The sequence below is a fragment of the Parasteatoda tepidariorum genome, chromosome 5 (assembly GCF_043381705.1).
Source record: "Parasteatoda tepidariorum isolate YZ-2023 chromosome 5, CAS_Ptep_4.0, whole genome shotgun sequence".
NCBI lineage: Eukaryota > Metazoa > Arthropoda > Arachnida > Araneae > Theridiidae > Parasteatoda > Parasteatoda tepidariorum.
The window spans coordinates 67,161,414-67,178,147 of record NC_092208.1 but is presented as its reverse complement, the minus strand read 5'-3'; the positions used below and the strand labels follow the sequence as shown (position 1 = coordinate 67,178,147).

General features: G+C 27.6%; 2 protein-coding genes across 4 annotated transcripts in view; both read left to right on the top strand.

Annotated features, from left to right (window-relative positions):
• LOC107453163 (PR domain zinc finger protein 10) overlaps window positions 1-12,693 on the top strand; it is a 41,582-nt gene extending 28,889 nt beyond the window's left edge. For all 3 annotated transcript variants that reach the window (XM_071180551.1, XM_071180550.1, XM_071180549.1), the window contains exons 17-24: window positions 839-1,098; window positions 2,170-2,293; window positions 4,370-4,657; window positions 6,081-6,353; window positions 7,022-7,210; window positions 8,952-9,098; window positions 10,632-10,933; window positions 11,204-12,693. In XM_071180551.1, coding sequence (XP_071036652.1) covers window positions 839-1,098; window positions 2,170-2,293; window positions 4,370-4,657; window positions 6,081-6,353; window positions 7,022-7,210; window positions 8,952-9,098; window positions 10,632-10,933; window positions 11,204-11,309 — 1,689 coding nt within the window. In that variant the 3' untranslated portion in view covers window positions 11,310-12,693. The remainder of the gene's footprint in view (window positions 1-838; window positions 1,099-2,169; window positions 2,294-4,369; window positions 4,658-6,080; window positions 6,354-7,021; window positions 7,211-8,951; window positions 9,099-10,631; window positions 10,934-11,203) is intronic.
• LOC107453160 (A-kinase anchor protein 1, mitochondrial) overlaps window positions 1-16,734 on the top strand; it is a 187,796-nt gene that overhangs the window by 153,144 nt on the left and 17,918 nt on the right. The window lies entirely within an intron of this gene.

The following is a 16,734-nucleotide window of genomic DNA, read 5'->3' as shown; positions in this document are numbered from 1 at the left end:
GCGCTGTCGTGCCACAGGTCCTTGGTTCGATCCTTGGGCCGGGCAAGGCCGACTCAGCCTTTCATCCCTTCAGTGGGTCGATAAAATGAGTACCAAGCATGCTTGGGAACTAACACTGGGGGTTCCGCGTTCGGCTGACCACCTGACCGGAACATATGCTCCTGCACCCCAGAGCCCAAGGTCAAGAAAACTGAGATGGGCACAGTCGGCCTTGGCCCTCTTAATGGGCTGTCGCGCCACTGAGTTAGTTAGTTTATATTTATGCATACTTTAGGAAGAGGAATTAGCATTTAATAATTAATTTAGAGTGATCACAGAGCTTCTTTCTGCGAAATATTATAAATATCTGGATAATTTTCCTCAAGTAATAATTTATTTATTTATTTTTACTTATAAAAAATTTTTTTAGTATTATTGTAACAAAATTTTTAATATAAACTAATTCTACTTCACATTTTTTTTCTATTTATAAGAGTGTTAATTTTTAATTACTTTCTACCTTTGTATTAAATTAATTTTCTTATCCTGGTTTTACATTCTGGTAAAAATCAATTTTATGATGCTACAAGAAGCTATACCAGTGATTACATACTCTTTTCTTTTTCGTTCTGCATTAGATTTAACTTAAAATACATAAAATTTTATCATTTGTCGTACATTATATTGCAGTATAACTGCTTTTGGCTTTTTATTAATCTCATTTAATCAGGATTACATTTGGAATAATCAAAATTAGTTAAGTTAGAATCTGGGTTCTTGTAATGCTGTTTTTTATTCTTGAAATTTTTTTACTAATTTTTCTTAAATGCATTTTCAATGTTTTTAATTTTTAATATAGGAGTTCACCAATCGGAAAGATCTGATTGAACATGCCAGCGTCCATGGCAAAATTGGAAAACAACGATGTTTTCGAGGATTTATAAATCCACTTAAACCATTTAAGTGCAATCTATGCTATAAATCATTTGCCTCAGATGAAAGACTCATACGACATTACCTAGTTCATGGTAGTGAGGATTCTAAACCCCTACAGTGTGACATCTGCTATAAACGTTTTCTGAATAACTCTGCTTTAGCATGCCATATCAAAGTGCATAGGTAAAGTGATTAAATATTTTGTTTTCATTTGCATTCTAAATTTTTTAACTATGGGAAAGTTCTTTGACAGTAGTGTAAACAATTGTTGACTGCTGATTTTTCGAGCTATTTCATTCATAGTTTTCATGCAAGATCACCATTGTTTTAATAATTATTCTTTTCTTTAACTTTCAACTAATTCTAGCAGAAAATCAAATTACAAATAGAAAAAAAATCAAATTTGATATATTTTATAAATAATATTTGACTTATGGGCTATTGATTCGCCAAAATTACATTAATAAGATTCTTAATGTATATTTTTGGTAGATTTTGAGAAAGTTGTAATAAAAAAATACAATTATAATTCATTGGAAAATATTTTCCATTATGAATATGAAATAGTGTAATAAGAAAGTCACTACACTCTTTTGTTTGAGATTCAAACTGATTGAACTTAGTTAGAACCTCTTTGAGTATGGCAATTGTTGCAACTATTTTAACAACTCGGTTCACGCTTCATTAATTCTGTGTCACAAAATTATCCCCGATTCATAATTAACTGCCTCAAATATAAATGAAAGTTTTGGGGCAATTTAATGTTAAAATAAATTTTCAAAGTGTTCCTAACGTTTTCGGATTAAATCGTCACAATTTCCATGAAAGTGGTGTATGTTTTTGTGTATGAAACTGTTATCTAATGGAAATTACTGAAATGTGCAAAGTACCTGTCTGAAAACAGTACTGTAGAATTACCTGACGTAAAATGTTCAACATTGGGAAAATAATATATCATTATAATTTTGCCATAAGTTCTTTATATGGAAATTTTTGGTTCAGCTTCAAAATCATTTGATTCAAGATTCATATTAATGCATAGTAGATCTTAAAAGTCTTGGAATTGGGCTATAGTTATATTTATGTAAATTTTCTAGAGGGATTCTTTTAATTTATTGGACTATTATATCTCCAAAGATTCTGCCTTATTTTAGCTTAGCTAAAATAATTTTTTCCTAAACTTTGCTCATAAAATTTTATACATTTATTGTATTGTTGAAAAAAAATTTATACATTTATTGTATTTTTTTTCAGTGAAGAGAGAAAATTTTATGAGTGTCCTATTTGCAAAGCTGAATTTGATCAAATTGTTGCTTTGAAAGAACATGTCCATGTGCACTGTGAAAATGGTGTCTACAATTGTCCAAGTTGCCACAAAGTAAGTAACAATTTCTTTTCCTACGGTTGTTTAAATAGGCTCTAATGGGGTTCACAAGGTTCAGTCTTTTCTTCTAATCTTGAATGCTAGATAATAGGGAATTCTAATATTCAAGTTTGTCCTAGTGAATCCTAATATCTGAGCTCTAAGTTTGTTCGTAGGAATTTTTTTTTTTTAAACCTTGTTTTTCTTCTGTTTTTTCTTTTTCAAAACCAGTTTTTTTTTTTCAATCTCTTTTCGAACTGCAATTTAATTGAAAGTTACTAACTTTATGAAGAATAATTAATATTCTAATATTAATTGCTATTTCATATAAAAACAATTTAAATAAACACTACTAATAACTGATTTGATAAAATAACTGCTATAAGAAATCAAACTAAATTTAATCTATTTTATGTTCATTTAAAATATCTGCATTAAAAAGATAACACTAAAAAAAAATATTTTGCAACAAAATAGTTAAGGGTAAAATTAAAGGTGCAGAACCAATCCAAAAGGGGAAAAAAATGTATTTAACATCAATTGCCAAAGCTTTTACTGTAAGAATCATTAAAATTTTGTTGAATGCATTAATATTAAATTTATAATGTCATATTTTTCACTTTTTGAAGGCAGAAGAATTATATTTCAACGAATTTGATTTGCGATATTTAATTATCATCACATTAATTTAACATTCTAACTGATGGAGCTCAACTTTAATATGTAATTTTGCTTATTCTCTCTTTCTTTGTGATAAGTAAAATCTGGTAAATCTTGAGTAATTCATCTCGTTGATGGCAGAGAGTATCTGGTCGCATTGAATCATTCTGACTAATTTGATATTCAAGATGTTCTACAATATTGAAAGATTGATTTTTTGCATAAACAAATCTGGCAACCTGTTTGTTGAATATGTGCTGTTGGCCTGATGTTGATTTCTAGAATAAATTTTTTTTTCAAATTAAATTTTTTTTTAATTAAACTTTTTTCATTTCTTTTCCTTTTTGAGGTTTGATTTCATTCATAATCTCTTTGTTATTAGTTAAATCCATAGAGTTTGAATTACAATTCAAAAGTGATACACCTTCTGAAATAAACATAATTTTATGAGTATGTAAAAAAGATTTGATTATTTGCACATATTTTTGATTTTTAAAGATCTTTCTAAAATTTATTGATTTCGGAATCTACGTCCTGATATTCTTCAGAATTTTCTGATTTCAATTTAACTTTCTTTTTTAACTTTAATAGAAGAATTATTATTTGTTATTATATTATAACAAATAATAGTTGTATAACTTTCAACCAAGTGGCAACAACAAATTTTATTTTAAATAAAAGCTTATCAGTGGAATAATATAATTACAAGTTAAGATTATTATTGAGATATTTTTGTTCATCATATATAATACTTGTGATGTAATTTTTTGTAATGTTAATGATAATTAATTTATTTAACAACCAAAAATATTGTTAAAACTGTCAATGAAAACTTCTGCATGTTACTAGATGTTTCTTCATTCTGGTAATTTGAACTTTCATTTCTTAATTGCAGGTTTTGCATTCAGCCGTATATCCTATTATTTTTAATTTTTTTATCTCTTCGAAATTTAACCTGATTCAATCTTTCCTTATACCAGTGCTATACATTTTGCCCTCAATTAACTTGATTTTATATTGAATTAACAATTATTTGAGTGAAACAAGATTGTTTTTGAAATGAGTTGATTTGTTTTGATAAAAGTGGAAGTTTTTAATTTACATGAAACAGTTTAGGAATAAATTTTTTATTGGTTCTTAAAATAGAAGTTAAAATTATGTACATAAAATCTAAGATTTGTATTTTTGTAAAATTTAGTTAGTTTATTTTTAGAAAAGGTAATAAGTGGGATAACTTATGAAATGAGTTGTTTTAATATGTATAAAAGTTTTTTTTTTTAATTAAATAATTTAGGAAAAAAATTAAAGTTAGATTATTATATAGGGAAAAAACCCTAATTAGTTTAAAAAATGTTAAAACCATTTGGTTTGAAACCATGCCAACCTTGTTAAAAGCTCACTATTTTGCGTTAAGTATTTTCATTATTTTAGGTTTTTGAAGAATATAATCAAGTTCGGAAGCATATAAGGGCATTCCATTCTGAGCGGAGATATCCTTGCGACAAATGTGAAAAGATATTCCCTCGTCCTGATAAGCTCAAGTTGCATATGTTGAGACATTCAGATCATAGGGAATTCTTGTGTTCCAGTTGTGGAAAACAGTTCAAAAGGAAAGACAAGCTAAAAGAGCATATGAAACGAATGCATGCTCCTGATCGTGAAGCTAAAGTGAATGCCAAAAATTCAAAATCATCAGGCTCAAAAAAATTTGTTCCAAAGGTAATATTCTTACATAATAATAGGTCAGTTCCAGAGCACAGAGATTTTGGATGGTTAATATTTTGAAGTTTAATGGTTAATATTTTGATTGATGCAATTCATAATCAAGTTACGTCATTATTCTTTGTTTAATTATAATTCTTTTATCAATGTTTTAAATATTTCTACTAGAATATTAAACTAAAGTTAAAAAGTAAAAATCTTAAAGAATTATAAAATACCAGTCATTATTCTTATAAACTTAGGAAGCATTTCTATTGACTGTGATTTGATCATTCTATTTAAAACACTCTGATCAAATTCTTAATTCCTAAATTTCTATTTTAAATGAATTATTATTTTGATGAAAAGGTGACATAAAATTATAATCAATTCAACATTGTCAGTGCAGCAAATGTTTGTACTTAAATGAAAAGTTTGCTTTCAAAACATTAACCCCCTATTCTCTTAAGATGAAAACTGCTTAAACTTCACCGTTTGTTTTTGAATGACATTATCAGAATAGCTTGGAGTAGGCTCCAAAAGCTCTGTGTCTTGGAAATGACTCATTATTCCAATTTTTTTTCAATATATATTGTTTGTGAAATAGTTGCCTTTAAACTAAATAATTATTTTTTGAATGCTTATTTGACACTCCGATCTTTTTAAAATACTAATTATATTTTATAATTAATACTTAATTTACGTAACGTTAATAAAGCAAATTTTTATCTTTAATAGTTATTTTTGTAATGTTAATTCTTCAGTCTAATCTATATACATATTTCTTATCCATTTTTTTCTTTTTGATGTTAAATCACTTTTTACACTGTAACTAGCATTTTTGTTTATAAACTAATCACTCAAAGATTAATTTATGAACTTAGTATAAATATCTTCATAATGAATTGTGTTTTGGCACTTTTTTAGTTCCATAAATCAAAATACATTAAAAACCTGATAAACTGATGCCCTGTCATACGATATTTTGTTATCTAACAAAAACATTCTGTCACACATTTCATCATCATTACAGCTGTAACCACTTACTGTTGTGAATATGACAGCTGTTGATGCTCAATTACTGTTGTGGATGACGATAGTTGTTAGCTAATTACTATTGTGTGTTTTTTATTTTAATTTTATTGTTGTTATAATACAGCAATTTGAGGTTTATTTGCTGTTAGAAAACAGCACTTTAACCTTGGAAATGCCCTATTTAAAAAAAAAAAAATTACAGTTAAAATATGTTCGTCTTTATTATTGTGAAATCTCCTTTAAATTGCGTTTATTTCTATTTTTCATTAATTTGATCTGAATTTATGCATTTTTTCTTTCTTCTGTCATCTATTATCATTTTAAGATCTATTAAACATTTATAATTTTTTCTTTACTTTTTGTATTAAATCACATTTTTATTGATTAAAACAATATTTTTATTAAGGTATCTCCCACGGATTACCACCGATTCATATATAAATGTCATACATGCTTACTTGGTTTTAAAAGAAGAGGTATGCTTGTGAACCATCTTGCTAAGAGACATCCTGATATCAGGCCAGAATCAGTGCCAGAACTCAACCTTCCTATCTTAAAAACCACTCGTGATTATTACTGCCAGTATTGTGAAAAAGTTTATAAATCAAGCTCAAAACGTAAAGCTCACATATTGAAAAATCATCCAGGCTCTGAACTTCCAATGAGCAACAGAAGAAAGGTAAATATTTCTAATTGATTAAATTTTAAATTAAGTTAGTTAATTCTATTTAGTCAAGCATATCTGTAGTTTTAATTATTGCTAACATTTTATAAACTGTTTGTGAAACCATTGTGAAAAGTTTTTTTTGTGGTTCTTGTTGATAGACTCAATGATTTCAGGAGTTTTATATATCTCAGGCTCTTGATTATTATGTTCAATATACAATTATATATTTTTATTAAAAAAAAAACAAGTCCAGATGTCTGCGTCTAAAGCCACATTGCTCCCTTTTCTCAATTCATATCAATATTCTATATGCATCTCTCCATAATGATTCCTAACAAGATATTTTTCTTTTCTTTTTAAACCTTTCCCTCCCCCACAATATAACGAACTCGTATCAATCTCCCACTAGCCTTTAAGACGAGGGTCGCTCATATGTGCAGAAATATAATCAGAGTTCTGACACTGTTGTTTTCATATTTAAAATTAGAAGTAATAAAATGAATACTGTTATGTTCTAATATTACTAGTAATTATAATTGCCTTTAATCCATTTTAAAACAGTTTGAAAAGGGAGCAATTTTTTACAGCAATTATTCTAGCCTGGTAAAAAAAAATTTCATTTTTTTTTAATGACTGGCATGTAAGTAGTTTACTTAAACTTGTGTTTTTTCTTAATGAAGGGAGGTGTACCAGAGATTCCTGGAATGCCAAATCCAACATTCTCCCAAACAGTGGGAAGCATCACAACTCACCCCCATCACTGCAACTGGTGCCACAAACAGTATGCTAGCAAAGCCAAGTTACTGCAGCATCAACGGAAAAAACATGTGGATATGCTAACGATGAGCTATGTTGCCAACAATACTAAAGTTAGTACCTAATATTTTTACATGTAATTCTTTTTATAAATTACAAGTTTTCACTCATTAAAATGTTTTTTTTTTACATATGGGTCATGCTTGTGAATTTAGTTGAAAATGATAACCTCCATAAATGATACATAATGAGATTGTGTGTTGTACTTGGGTATACTGAAATGAGAGAGGTTAATTTATGTACCAATATTATGACAAATTAATAATTATACAATTATTATATTATAAAACAAGTTGTGTTATTCGTGTAAAAACATCCTGCATCAGGCTGAAAGATATTATTTTTTCATTGTTTTATGTCACTTTATCTTATAAATTCTTTCTAAAAACAGACTCCAAAAAAACTTTTTAAGTTACCTCAAGAATTGAAGTCATTCTGTGAAGTCATTCAGCACATTTTTGAAATGAAAATAAATTTTTTTTTATTATTATGAGTTTTTTAATGTTGCTCTGTAGCACTTTTTATGAAAGAGTTGTTTTTCAAACATATGTTTTTGAAGGATCAGTATTGGGTTGAATTGTGAGTTTCTTCTAAATTGATTGATTCTTCTGCTAATTTGCAGATTTTCCCGAATTTCCAGACTGTTGATTTGGGGTGTTCTGCAAATCAGTAATTCAAAATTTTATTACTTATGCAAAATCTCATTTATTCTACCAGCACCTTTTTTTTTCTCTCTCTCTCTTAAAGGTCTTATCCATGTGCGATAATAACTGTTTTTACGCAGATTTGTTAGCGACAAACTCAACTTCGAAAGCGCAAGATTGAAAAAAACAATATTAGTTGAAAACTTCGGCTAAAATCAATGAATTTCTGAGGTATAAATTTGTTATCTATAAATTAATTCAAAAATGGCGAACATTTAAAAGGTCGCTTGCTAGAAAAAAATGGTGTTTTATCACATTTTTTTAAACTTATATTTTAATGAGTAGCAATTTTGTTGCTAATTTTGATTTGTGAGAGTAGTATTACTCAATCAATGTGATATATTTGCTACCTCTTTTTATTTGGCTGCAACTAGATGGAACCAAATTTTAATATGATATTTCGACATGAAATTTTCAAATTGTTTGATGCATTTCAGTAATCATTTTTCAATGTGCTCGATACCATCACTAATAGTTTTTTTTTTCTTTTGTCATTAATGCAATAAATTTTTCTAAATTCTGAGATTTTTATGATATACAAACTTCAATCGAGCATTTGATTTTTCACTTTTTAATGTGCTCAATGTGCATAAATACCAGCGTAAATCCATGCGTCATTTCATTCGTTTTATCGATTATTATTGCTATAAATTTTCTCAATGTTTTTTTCTCTCTAAATCCCTATGTTGTTTATACATTTATTGTTATATACATGCAAAATTCAAATCACACATTTTAAAGTCACTTTTTGCCACACAGCAAATTTTATAAAATAAGAGCTTTAACACTAAAATGCTCAATTTTGAGAAGATAAAACAAAAAAAGCTCCAATTTAAGCAAAGAGGGTTTATTCAGGACCCTAAATGTAAGGAAGCTAAAACATTTTGATGCAGATGTATATTTGTTGTAAGTAGGGTGATTATCATCATTTTTACAACACTTTACAAATAATAGGTTCATGAACCAAAACTACTGTTAGCATAATGACAAAATAGAAATAGCATTCAATCAATGACCTGAAGTTCATTTTGTTATTCTGGTTTAAAAGGCAAGCATTTTATTGCCATCATAATAGAACAATATGTTGCAGGTGGAACCAGTTTGTGATCAAAGCACTCAGGTGACTGGACAGATAGTGATAGAAAGTGTCTCTTCGGGATTGTCACATGAAGCTGCTGCTGTACTTATTGATGCTACAAAGCGAAAAATACATTATATTGATAAAGATTCTTTGGTGGTATGGCATTATGTATATATATTAGCTTTTGCTTATGACAAGCATTAATCAACTAAATTTTAATTATAAAATTATAAAAATATACGAGAGAAAAATTGTGGTTACATAAAAATGTTTAATACAGGATTATATTAGTTTTCAAACTTCTGTATTTGCCATTTTATTATATACAAATGGTGTCATTAGATCATTATGCACTACAGCTTGCGCTTATTGTTATTTAGTGTTTTTCAATTATGCCTAATATCAAATGAATTGTCCAAGCTAAATAATTTTATTTTTCTATTTATAAAGTACTTCATATCAAAGGAATTTAAATTATAAATGCAGAAATTTTAACAATGGCAAAAATTTTTGCAATTTTATTATATGCAAATTAAGTTATGTCACTTGGAACAATTTTTTCTTTTGTTTATGTAAGGTTCAATCTTGTGCCATTAGATAATTATGCACTATAGCTTGCAACTTATTGTTATTTAGTATTTTTTTCAACTATGCCAAATACCAAATAATTTTTCCAAGGTTAATAATAAAGTTAATGCTAAAGGAATTAAAAGCAAAAATTTTGATAAATCTGTAAAATATTATTTAATTTTATTAACACAATTAATAATGAAATTACTGATCGGCAGCTGAATATTATTTAGCCAAATACTGAAATTGTTTTGAACTAGCCTGAATCATTCTTTGATGCATCCTGGGCAATGTTGTAATTAACACCATAGGAGCCAAAGAATTGTTTTCAATTTTGAAATAGAAAGTAAAATTGACTTAAATATTGCTTTGAAATTGCAAGTTAAATTATTGTATGGCAATTTTCAGTCATTATATGAAGGTTTTCTATGACTATCTTTCTCAGATTTAATTTTAACATATGTAAATATAGATTACCAAAAATTTATTTTCGTCTTACATTTCAAGTTTTCTAAATTTCTTGTCACCCTTGTTTTTATTTTTTTTTTTGGTTTTACCATTTTTATCATTAATTTGTGTTTTTAATAATCTATCATATGTCGAGGAGGAAAAAATGCTTAAAACTCTCAGAATGCCTAATTTTCATTTAAAAAAAATTAAGCACTTTGTATTCCTTACAATTTTTCTAAGTTGGCTGTATAATATAATAAAGCTGTGCTCATTTTGTTAGAAATAAAGCCTTGGTTTTGTGTCCCATCACTTGAAAGTAATTAAAAACAATTCAATCTAGTAGCAGAATATAAAAATCGTAAAGGAGAACTGAGAAAGTTATGTAGCAATTTTTTTTGTTGCTCTATTTACAATTTCACCTTAAAAATATTTTCCTTAAAAAATATTATTCATAACTGCAAAATTATTTTTGTATGAACTGAAAAAAGATGTTTATAATTTTTGGTAAATTGATAAATGATGATGTATAGTAATGGAATAATTTATTAAAACTTTAAAATACTGAAATGTTTTTTAACAGCCTCTTTTATCATATGGTTTCAATATTCTCTTAATAAATATGCCAATTATTAACTATAATAAAATTATAAAACTAAGAAATGTTTATAGGTCTCTTCACATCCTGATGGTATACCCACAGCTGATCTCTTGACTCAAGCCATGTCCGAGTTGACCCACAGCATCGCTGAATATCGTTCAAACGGAACTGAATTCTTGACCGCTACGAGACTGTCGCCCACAACCCTAGTTAATCCCTCTCCATCTACCACCCCTATTCCTGCCCAACCTTCACCCAGTGATGATCCACCATCTTCTCCTCCCCCTGTATTAGACGCTAGTAACATCACTACTCATTTGGATCAGATGCAATTGAATCAGCTTCTAGCTCAGTACCAGCAACAGCAGTTAAGGTAGGAGTTGTTAATAGTTTTTTATTAATATCCTACCTAGTTTTGAAATGTATTTTGACTACGAATTTTACTTCCCATCTTTCATTCAAATGAAAATAACAGGTCTACTATCGTTAGCTCTGTTAATGTAATGAAACAAATTTTCTTATATAATTTTTTATTAAATTCTTTGAAACAAATATTTTCCTGAATCATTTGCAATTATAATTTTTATGTTAGCATACCAAATATTAAAAGTTAACACACAAAAATGTGTTTTTTCCCCTCCAGCTCACAACAGTTAGCAGTTGTTGTCACTTCTGTCACTCGATCCTGGCCTACATCTGTCACCACCAGGAATGTTTTTCTTTTTAATTTANACATTGTGATAGCATAGAGTAAATTTAAATGTAGCATGCTTGAAAGTGTTCTATTTTTAGAACACCAATGCCAATTCTATATCCTCCCGTTGGTGATAATCGCTTGCTTTCCTATATTGCTTGATTTACATTGCTCTGGATGTTGGTAATAAATTTTGGCTTCTTTTGAGGTTTCCTTACGATACAGAGGCTAGCCTTTTTGTATTTTTTTTCCTTGTATAGGAGTTTGGATGTTAGAGTTGGAATTTTACCTTTTCCACTTGTTACTTAGTCTACTTTTAAATTAGTTTTGCTGAAAAAGCACAATTTCATTTACTGTTGTATTTAAATCATAAATCATTGTTAATAGCATTATGCCCCTGTAAATTTGTACATTGGGAAATTTTAATGTAGGAAGAATACTATTCTACTGAATCTCTGAGCTTTTAATATTTATTTCACCTTATTTTTTTGTTATTGTAAATTTTAACAAAAATATCATTACACGAATGGAAAAAGTTATCTTGTACATTTACTGATTTGTTTGTATTATTTCAAATTGTTCATGTTGAATTCAACTGACCAGTCTTTCAGATGGAATTGTAAATTAGATACTCAGATATATTTTAAAATTATAAAAACATTGATGTATATCCATTCCTCATGAATTTTAATCTACCTAAAAAGTGTAATGTATTTTCATATTAATACTATTGTGCCATTTTAAATGTAGCATTTTATCATTTCAATTTGGAATCTTATGAGCCTATATTTCATTAGCTTATGAAAAAAAATCAAATATATGAAATTACTTAAGGCATGTATAAAGATTTATTTATTATTTTTATGTATATGTGAAAGTTTAATTATTTACAATTGTATAGATATTGTATCGACTAATTATTATATTTTTATTGGCTATATCAATCTAGATTACTAAAGAATATTGTTCATGTATTGAAACAGTTAATTTGTTTGTACAGCACTACTAGGCGATGTTAAATTGTTTAGTTATCCTGTTAAATTTTAAGAAAATGGCTGTTGCACATAATTCTCTCTCTTAGTGTATTAGCATGAAAGCCCAAAGTTGTTCATTATGGTTATATGCACTGCCATTACAGTCTTTAGAAATCTTACTAAACAAATAGACTTTCTTTAAAACATAATTCTTTAATTACTTCTATTTGCTGGAAATTTTGGCAGCTGAGAATGACTTTATTAAAATTTAGTTTATTTTTAACTGTGCCATTCATAGCAAAGATTTCATTTTAAAATTATTTTTAGGTGCCATTTCATAAAAGAATCATTACTTATGTATATATTCTGTAATCATTATTCTTTGTATTTTTATGAATTGTCCTATTGTAAACTCTTAATTTTTCAGTTCAATTTATTTTATGTAATAAATTATTTCCAAAACAATTTTTAGTAAAATTTTTTTCCTAGTATTTGATGTTCTCAATATTTTAACCGAATTTCATCAAATTGAAGATCTTAGTGGGGGAATAGTTTTTGACACTTAGAAAACAATCCTGATTTCCGGATGTAAGATGTGATGGCTGGGTGTCCATAGAACTGGAAAAAATTTTGAAATCTAATAAAAACACCCAAAATTCAGGGAAATGAATTATTATGAGTTTGAGGTACTTGAGTCAAGAGGTACATTTTTACAAAATAAATTGGTGTTCTAATTATTTAAAAAAAAAACATTTTCAACTTTAATGTGAAAGTGTTTTGTTGTATATTTTATCTGTAAGAATAAGACATGGCTAGATACATTAATTTATAAATCTCAGTTCACAACTAAATGGCTATCAGAAACAATATTCGAGATGAATCTGCAAATAAAAATCAATTCTCTAAGCTGAAATTACCTGTTTTCATTAATGAAATTATCTTTTGAAAGTCATTTGCAAAGAAAAAAAAGACTACTAAAACTATGATGGATCTATTTTTAAAAAACATTTTTTTATTATTAAATATCATTGGTGTCAAATATAAAGATACCAGGTACCCAGACCCATTTCTCAATCTCAAGAAATGGTACACATATTCGGCCAATTTTATTGGGTATCTAGTACCAGGTAAGACTCATTTTCATGTATTCCATCAGTTTTTACCAATCGGGCTGAAACGACTGGTTTTGGTAGTACATATTTTACTTTTATGGAGAATTTTAATTCAGAAGAACCATTGTCTAGTGGACAGCGAAATATGCTTGCTAAAGAGAGGTGTCCACTTAGAGAAAAGTATGTTAATTTAGAAATCAATGCAGAAAACTAAATTAATATAATAGTTAAATAAATGTAAATTTAGAAATAGAGAAGCATTTATATTTATTAAAAGTAAATAAAATCGTAATGAATTAATTTCACTGTTAACTAGAAAAATATGATAGCTGTCTGGGGGTCTGTTTAGAAGAAATTTGGGTCCGTTAACGTACCCTTCACAAAATATCTTTTTCATAAAAATGGACCCTTCACAAAATAGTTTATCTTTTAATCGGACACTTCACAAATTTATTTATCTTCATTATTGTTTTGTTGATCAAATAAACCCTTCCCAGGGACGAAAACAAGAAAGATGTAAACGAATTAAGTTTTTTCTTCGGCAGACGCTTCTTCCTTTATTCATGCGAAATGAATATTCGGCAGTATAAGCTAAATACCAAATATTTGTATGTTGCATCTCTAATTTGAAAGCAGCAATTGCTGTTTATTTTGGAAAATGAAATTTTTTTTATTATAATTTTACAGTGCTGAGCATAGTCTTGTATCTATTTACAATTTAAGAACTCTTTGAAAAAGTTTTTTTGCAATAACCGGACCCTATTTGCACAAATTCATAAAAGCAGGACTCTGGTTAAAAGCATGTGACTTAACGCTTATTTTATATTCACAAATTCCGAATAATTTTTTCACAATTTTACAAAAACCGGACCTTTCACAAAATGTCTGGACCGACCCTTGGCTGTGTATTTTTCTCATACTAAATGTGCTTCAGCAGATAAATGAAATGTTTTTATTATTTAGGTTTTTAGACTTATTATAAAGAAGTATAAACAACAGTTGCAAACAGAATATAAATATTTTCTTACAAATGACAGTTCTTTTAATACTATTTTTTATTTACACATCAAAGATTAACTTCCAAGTAAACAGAAGAAAAAAAACATGTTAAAACGAAGAAAATTTATTTAATAAAAATTGCTATAGAAATTTTTTGAAAGTAGTTTTTATTTTTTAGTTAAAAAAAAAACTTTTTATCTTCATATAACTCAACATAAAACTTATTTGGAGACATTTTATTGAATTTTTTGTACACGTTGATTTACATTCACATTGAAAAAAATGAATAAAATTGCCCATTGATATCTCGAAACTAATTTTTTTTTTCTAGAATGTGTTTCTTACTCGTGGATAAAGTTTGCACAGAAAACGCTTATCTCAAACTTTTTTCTCTTGCCAGTTCATTGTTGTCAACACAATTACAACATAAAAAATAAATTTAGCCTTTAGCATATTTTCAATTGACAATTACAGAAAATTTGAGAAGTGAACATCTGACCTTTTTGAAATAAAGAGCTTTACTATTATATCAGCTTTAAATTTTGCAATTAACCAAGTCTAGTATTCTAAAATCACTTAAACAAGTTGAAAAAAAATATAAATCATTTTATAAAAAATTTGTTTTGTTGAGCAAGTCTTACTTTTGTGTTATGGATAAATAAATAAAAACAACCATCTGGTGAATGGAAAACTTATTACAACTATTTATTTTACTCAAATTGTGTAAATATATTGGAAGCCTGGGACTCTCATAACTCTGAATAAAATCAAAACAAACAATTATATTTATTCTAAAAGTCTCCATCGTATCTACTTCTAATTGCGGTGAAGCCTGTATAAGTTCACCACTTGTAATGCATTGCTTCAATGGTCAACTTGTAGAGGGGGATGAGTCCTTTTTTTTAAATCATTTTTCAAATGTTACTTTTATATATTCATTTCTATAGAACCACCTATGAAAATAGTATTAACAATTGTAACCGCTTTTAATATGAAATTAAAATTTATTTTGGAAACACCCCAATGTATATTTTTAGAAATTAAATAGATTACCAGAATAAATTTTGCTTTCTTAATTACTTGCAATTATAAAACTTAAATAAATAAAAATACATTTTGTTTTAAAATTTATTCTGTTATACTTGCAAACATATTTGTTGCAAATATTATTTTTCATTGTTTGGTGAATTTACATCAGCCAAATATATTTCAATACAAACATATAGTGATCTGTTATCTTTTCAAAAATATCAGAATGTTTATTAGGCATAGCATACTAAATTTTTGTCACAGTTTTATGCTTTTAAGAAAATTAAAAGGATTCTTATCAATGTTTTTAGTATAGCTGGCTTCCTCGTAACCGTCTTGTCTATTATCTCATGTGTCTTGAGGTTGATTTTGGCAATTGAAAAATTAACTTTTTTTTTGTGGTCATTTTAAGTAAAAATTTATCAGAATCTGTCTCTAAAATCCTTCTAGATCAATAGCTCATTTCAAAATAATAGCTTGCTAAGAAAAGTCCTTTCTAGTTACCCTAGGAGGTCAACTCATCCAGGGGTTTATGGTTAAATTAGCTTTTTACACTTTTTCCCTAATTTATAGTGAAATTCAAAATATTGAAAATTTAGCTGAAATTTTTTTTCTTTCTTCCCATTTTGACCTTCACAGTATATATTTTTTTTACTAAAATGCTAATCATGGAATTAAAAGAAATGCTTTTCAACTGACATTTAGTTTCAATGAACGAAAAAAAGGATGTTCAAATATTTCTCTCAAAAAGGACATCTGAAGAAGGAAAGAATGAATAGAATTGATTAAAGAATAAATAAGCCCTTTCTAGTTTCTCCTGGTTGTCAACTCATTCAGGGGTTTAAGGTTAAATTAACGTTTTACACTATTTCTCCAATTTATTCAAAATGGCATAGAAAATTTACTGAAATTTTTTCTTTTCTTGGTTACCATGGGAAAGTTTTAGAATATCAGTGCTTGACCAATTTATTAGTGGTTAACATTCAAGATAAACAGGTTACAAGGATTTTTCTCCCATATTTTATTTAGAATAAATTCTGTTCTAGATAATTGAGATCAACTTGACAAGTAAAATCGTTTTATTCGGTTAAGTGTGTATAAATTGATTTTTCAATGGAAACATATATATATTCTCCTTCAGAACTCCTACAACTGTTATTTGTTGGTATTAAAGTTCCACAATTTGGGATCAATGATATGAGGATGCCAATGTAGTCCTTATTTTCCTTACAAGTTGGTACCCTTTCATTTGATACTGGATAGGCTTCAAGCTCTGAATAGGATTCATGATACTTAACACCATATATACTTGTGTATGTAATTTGTTATGTATCATATGTGCTTAATAAATTTAAAGATCTTCAAA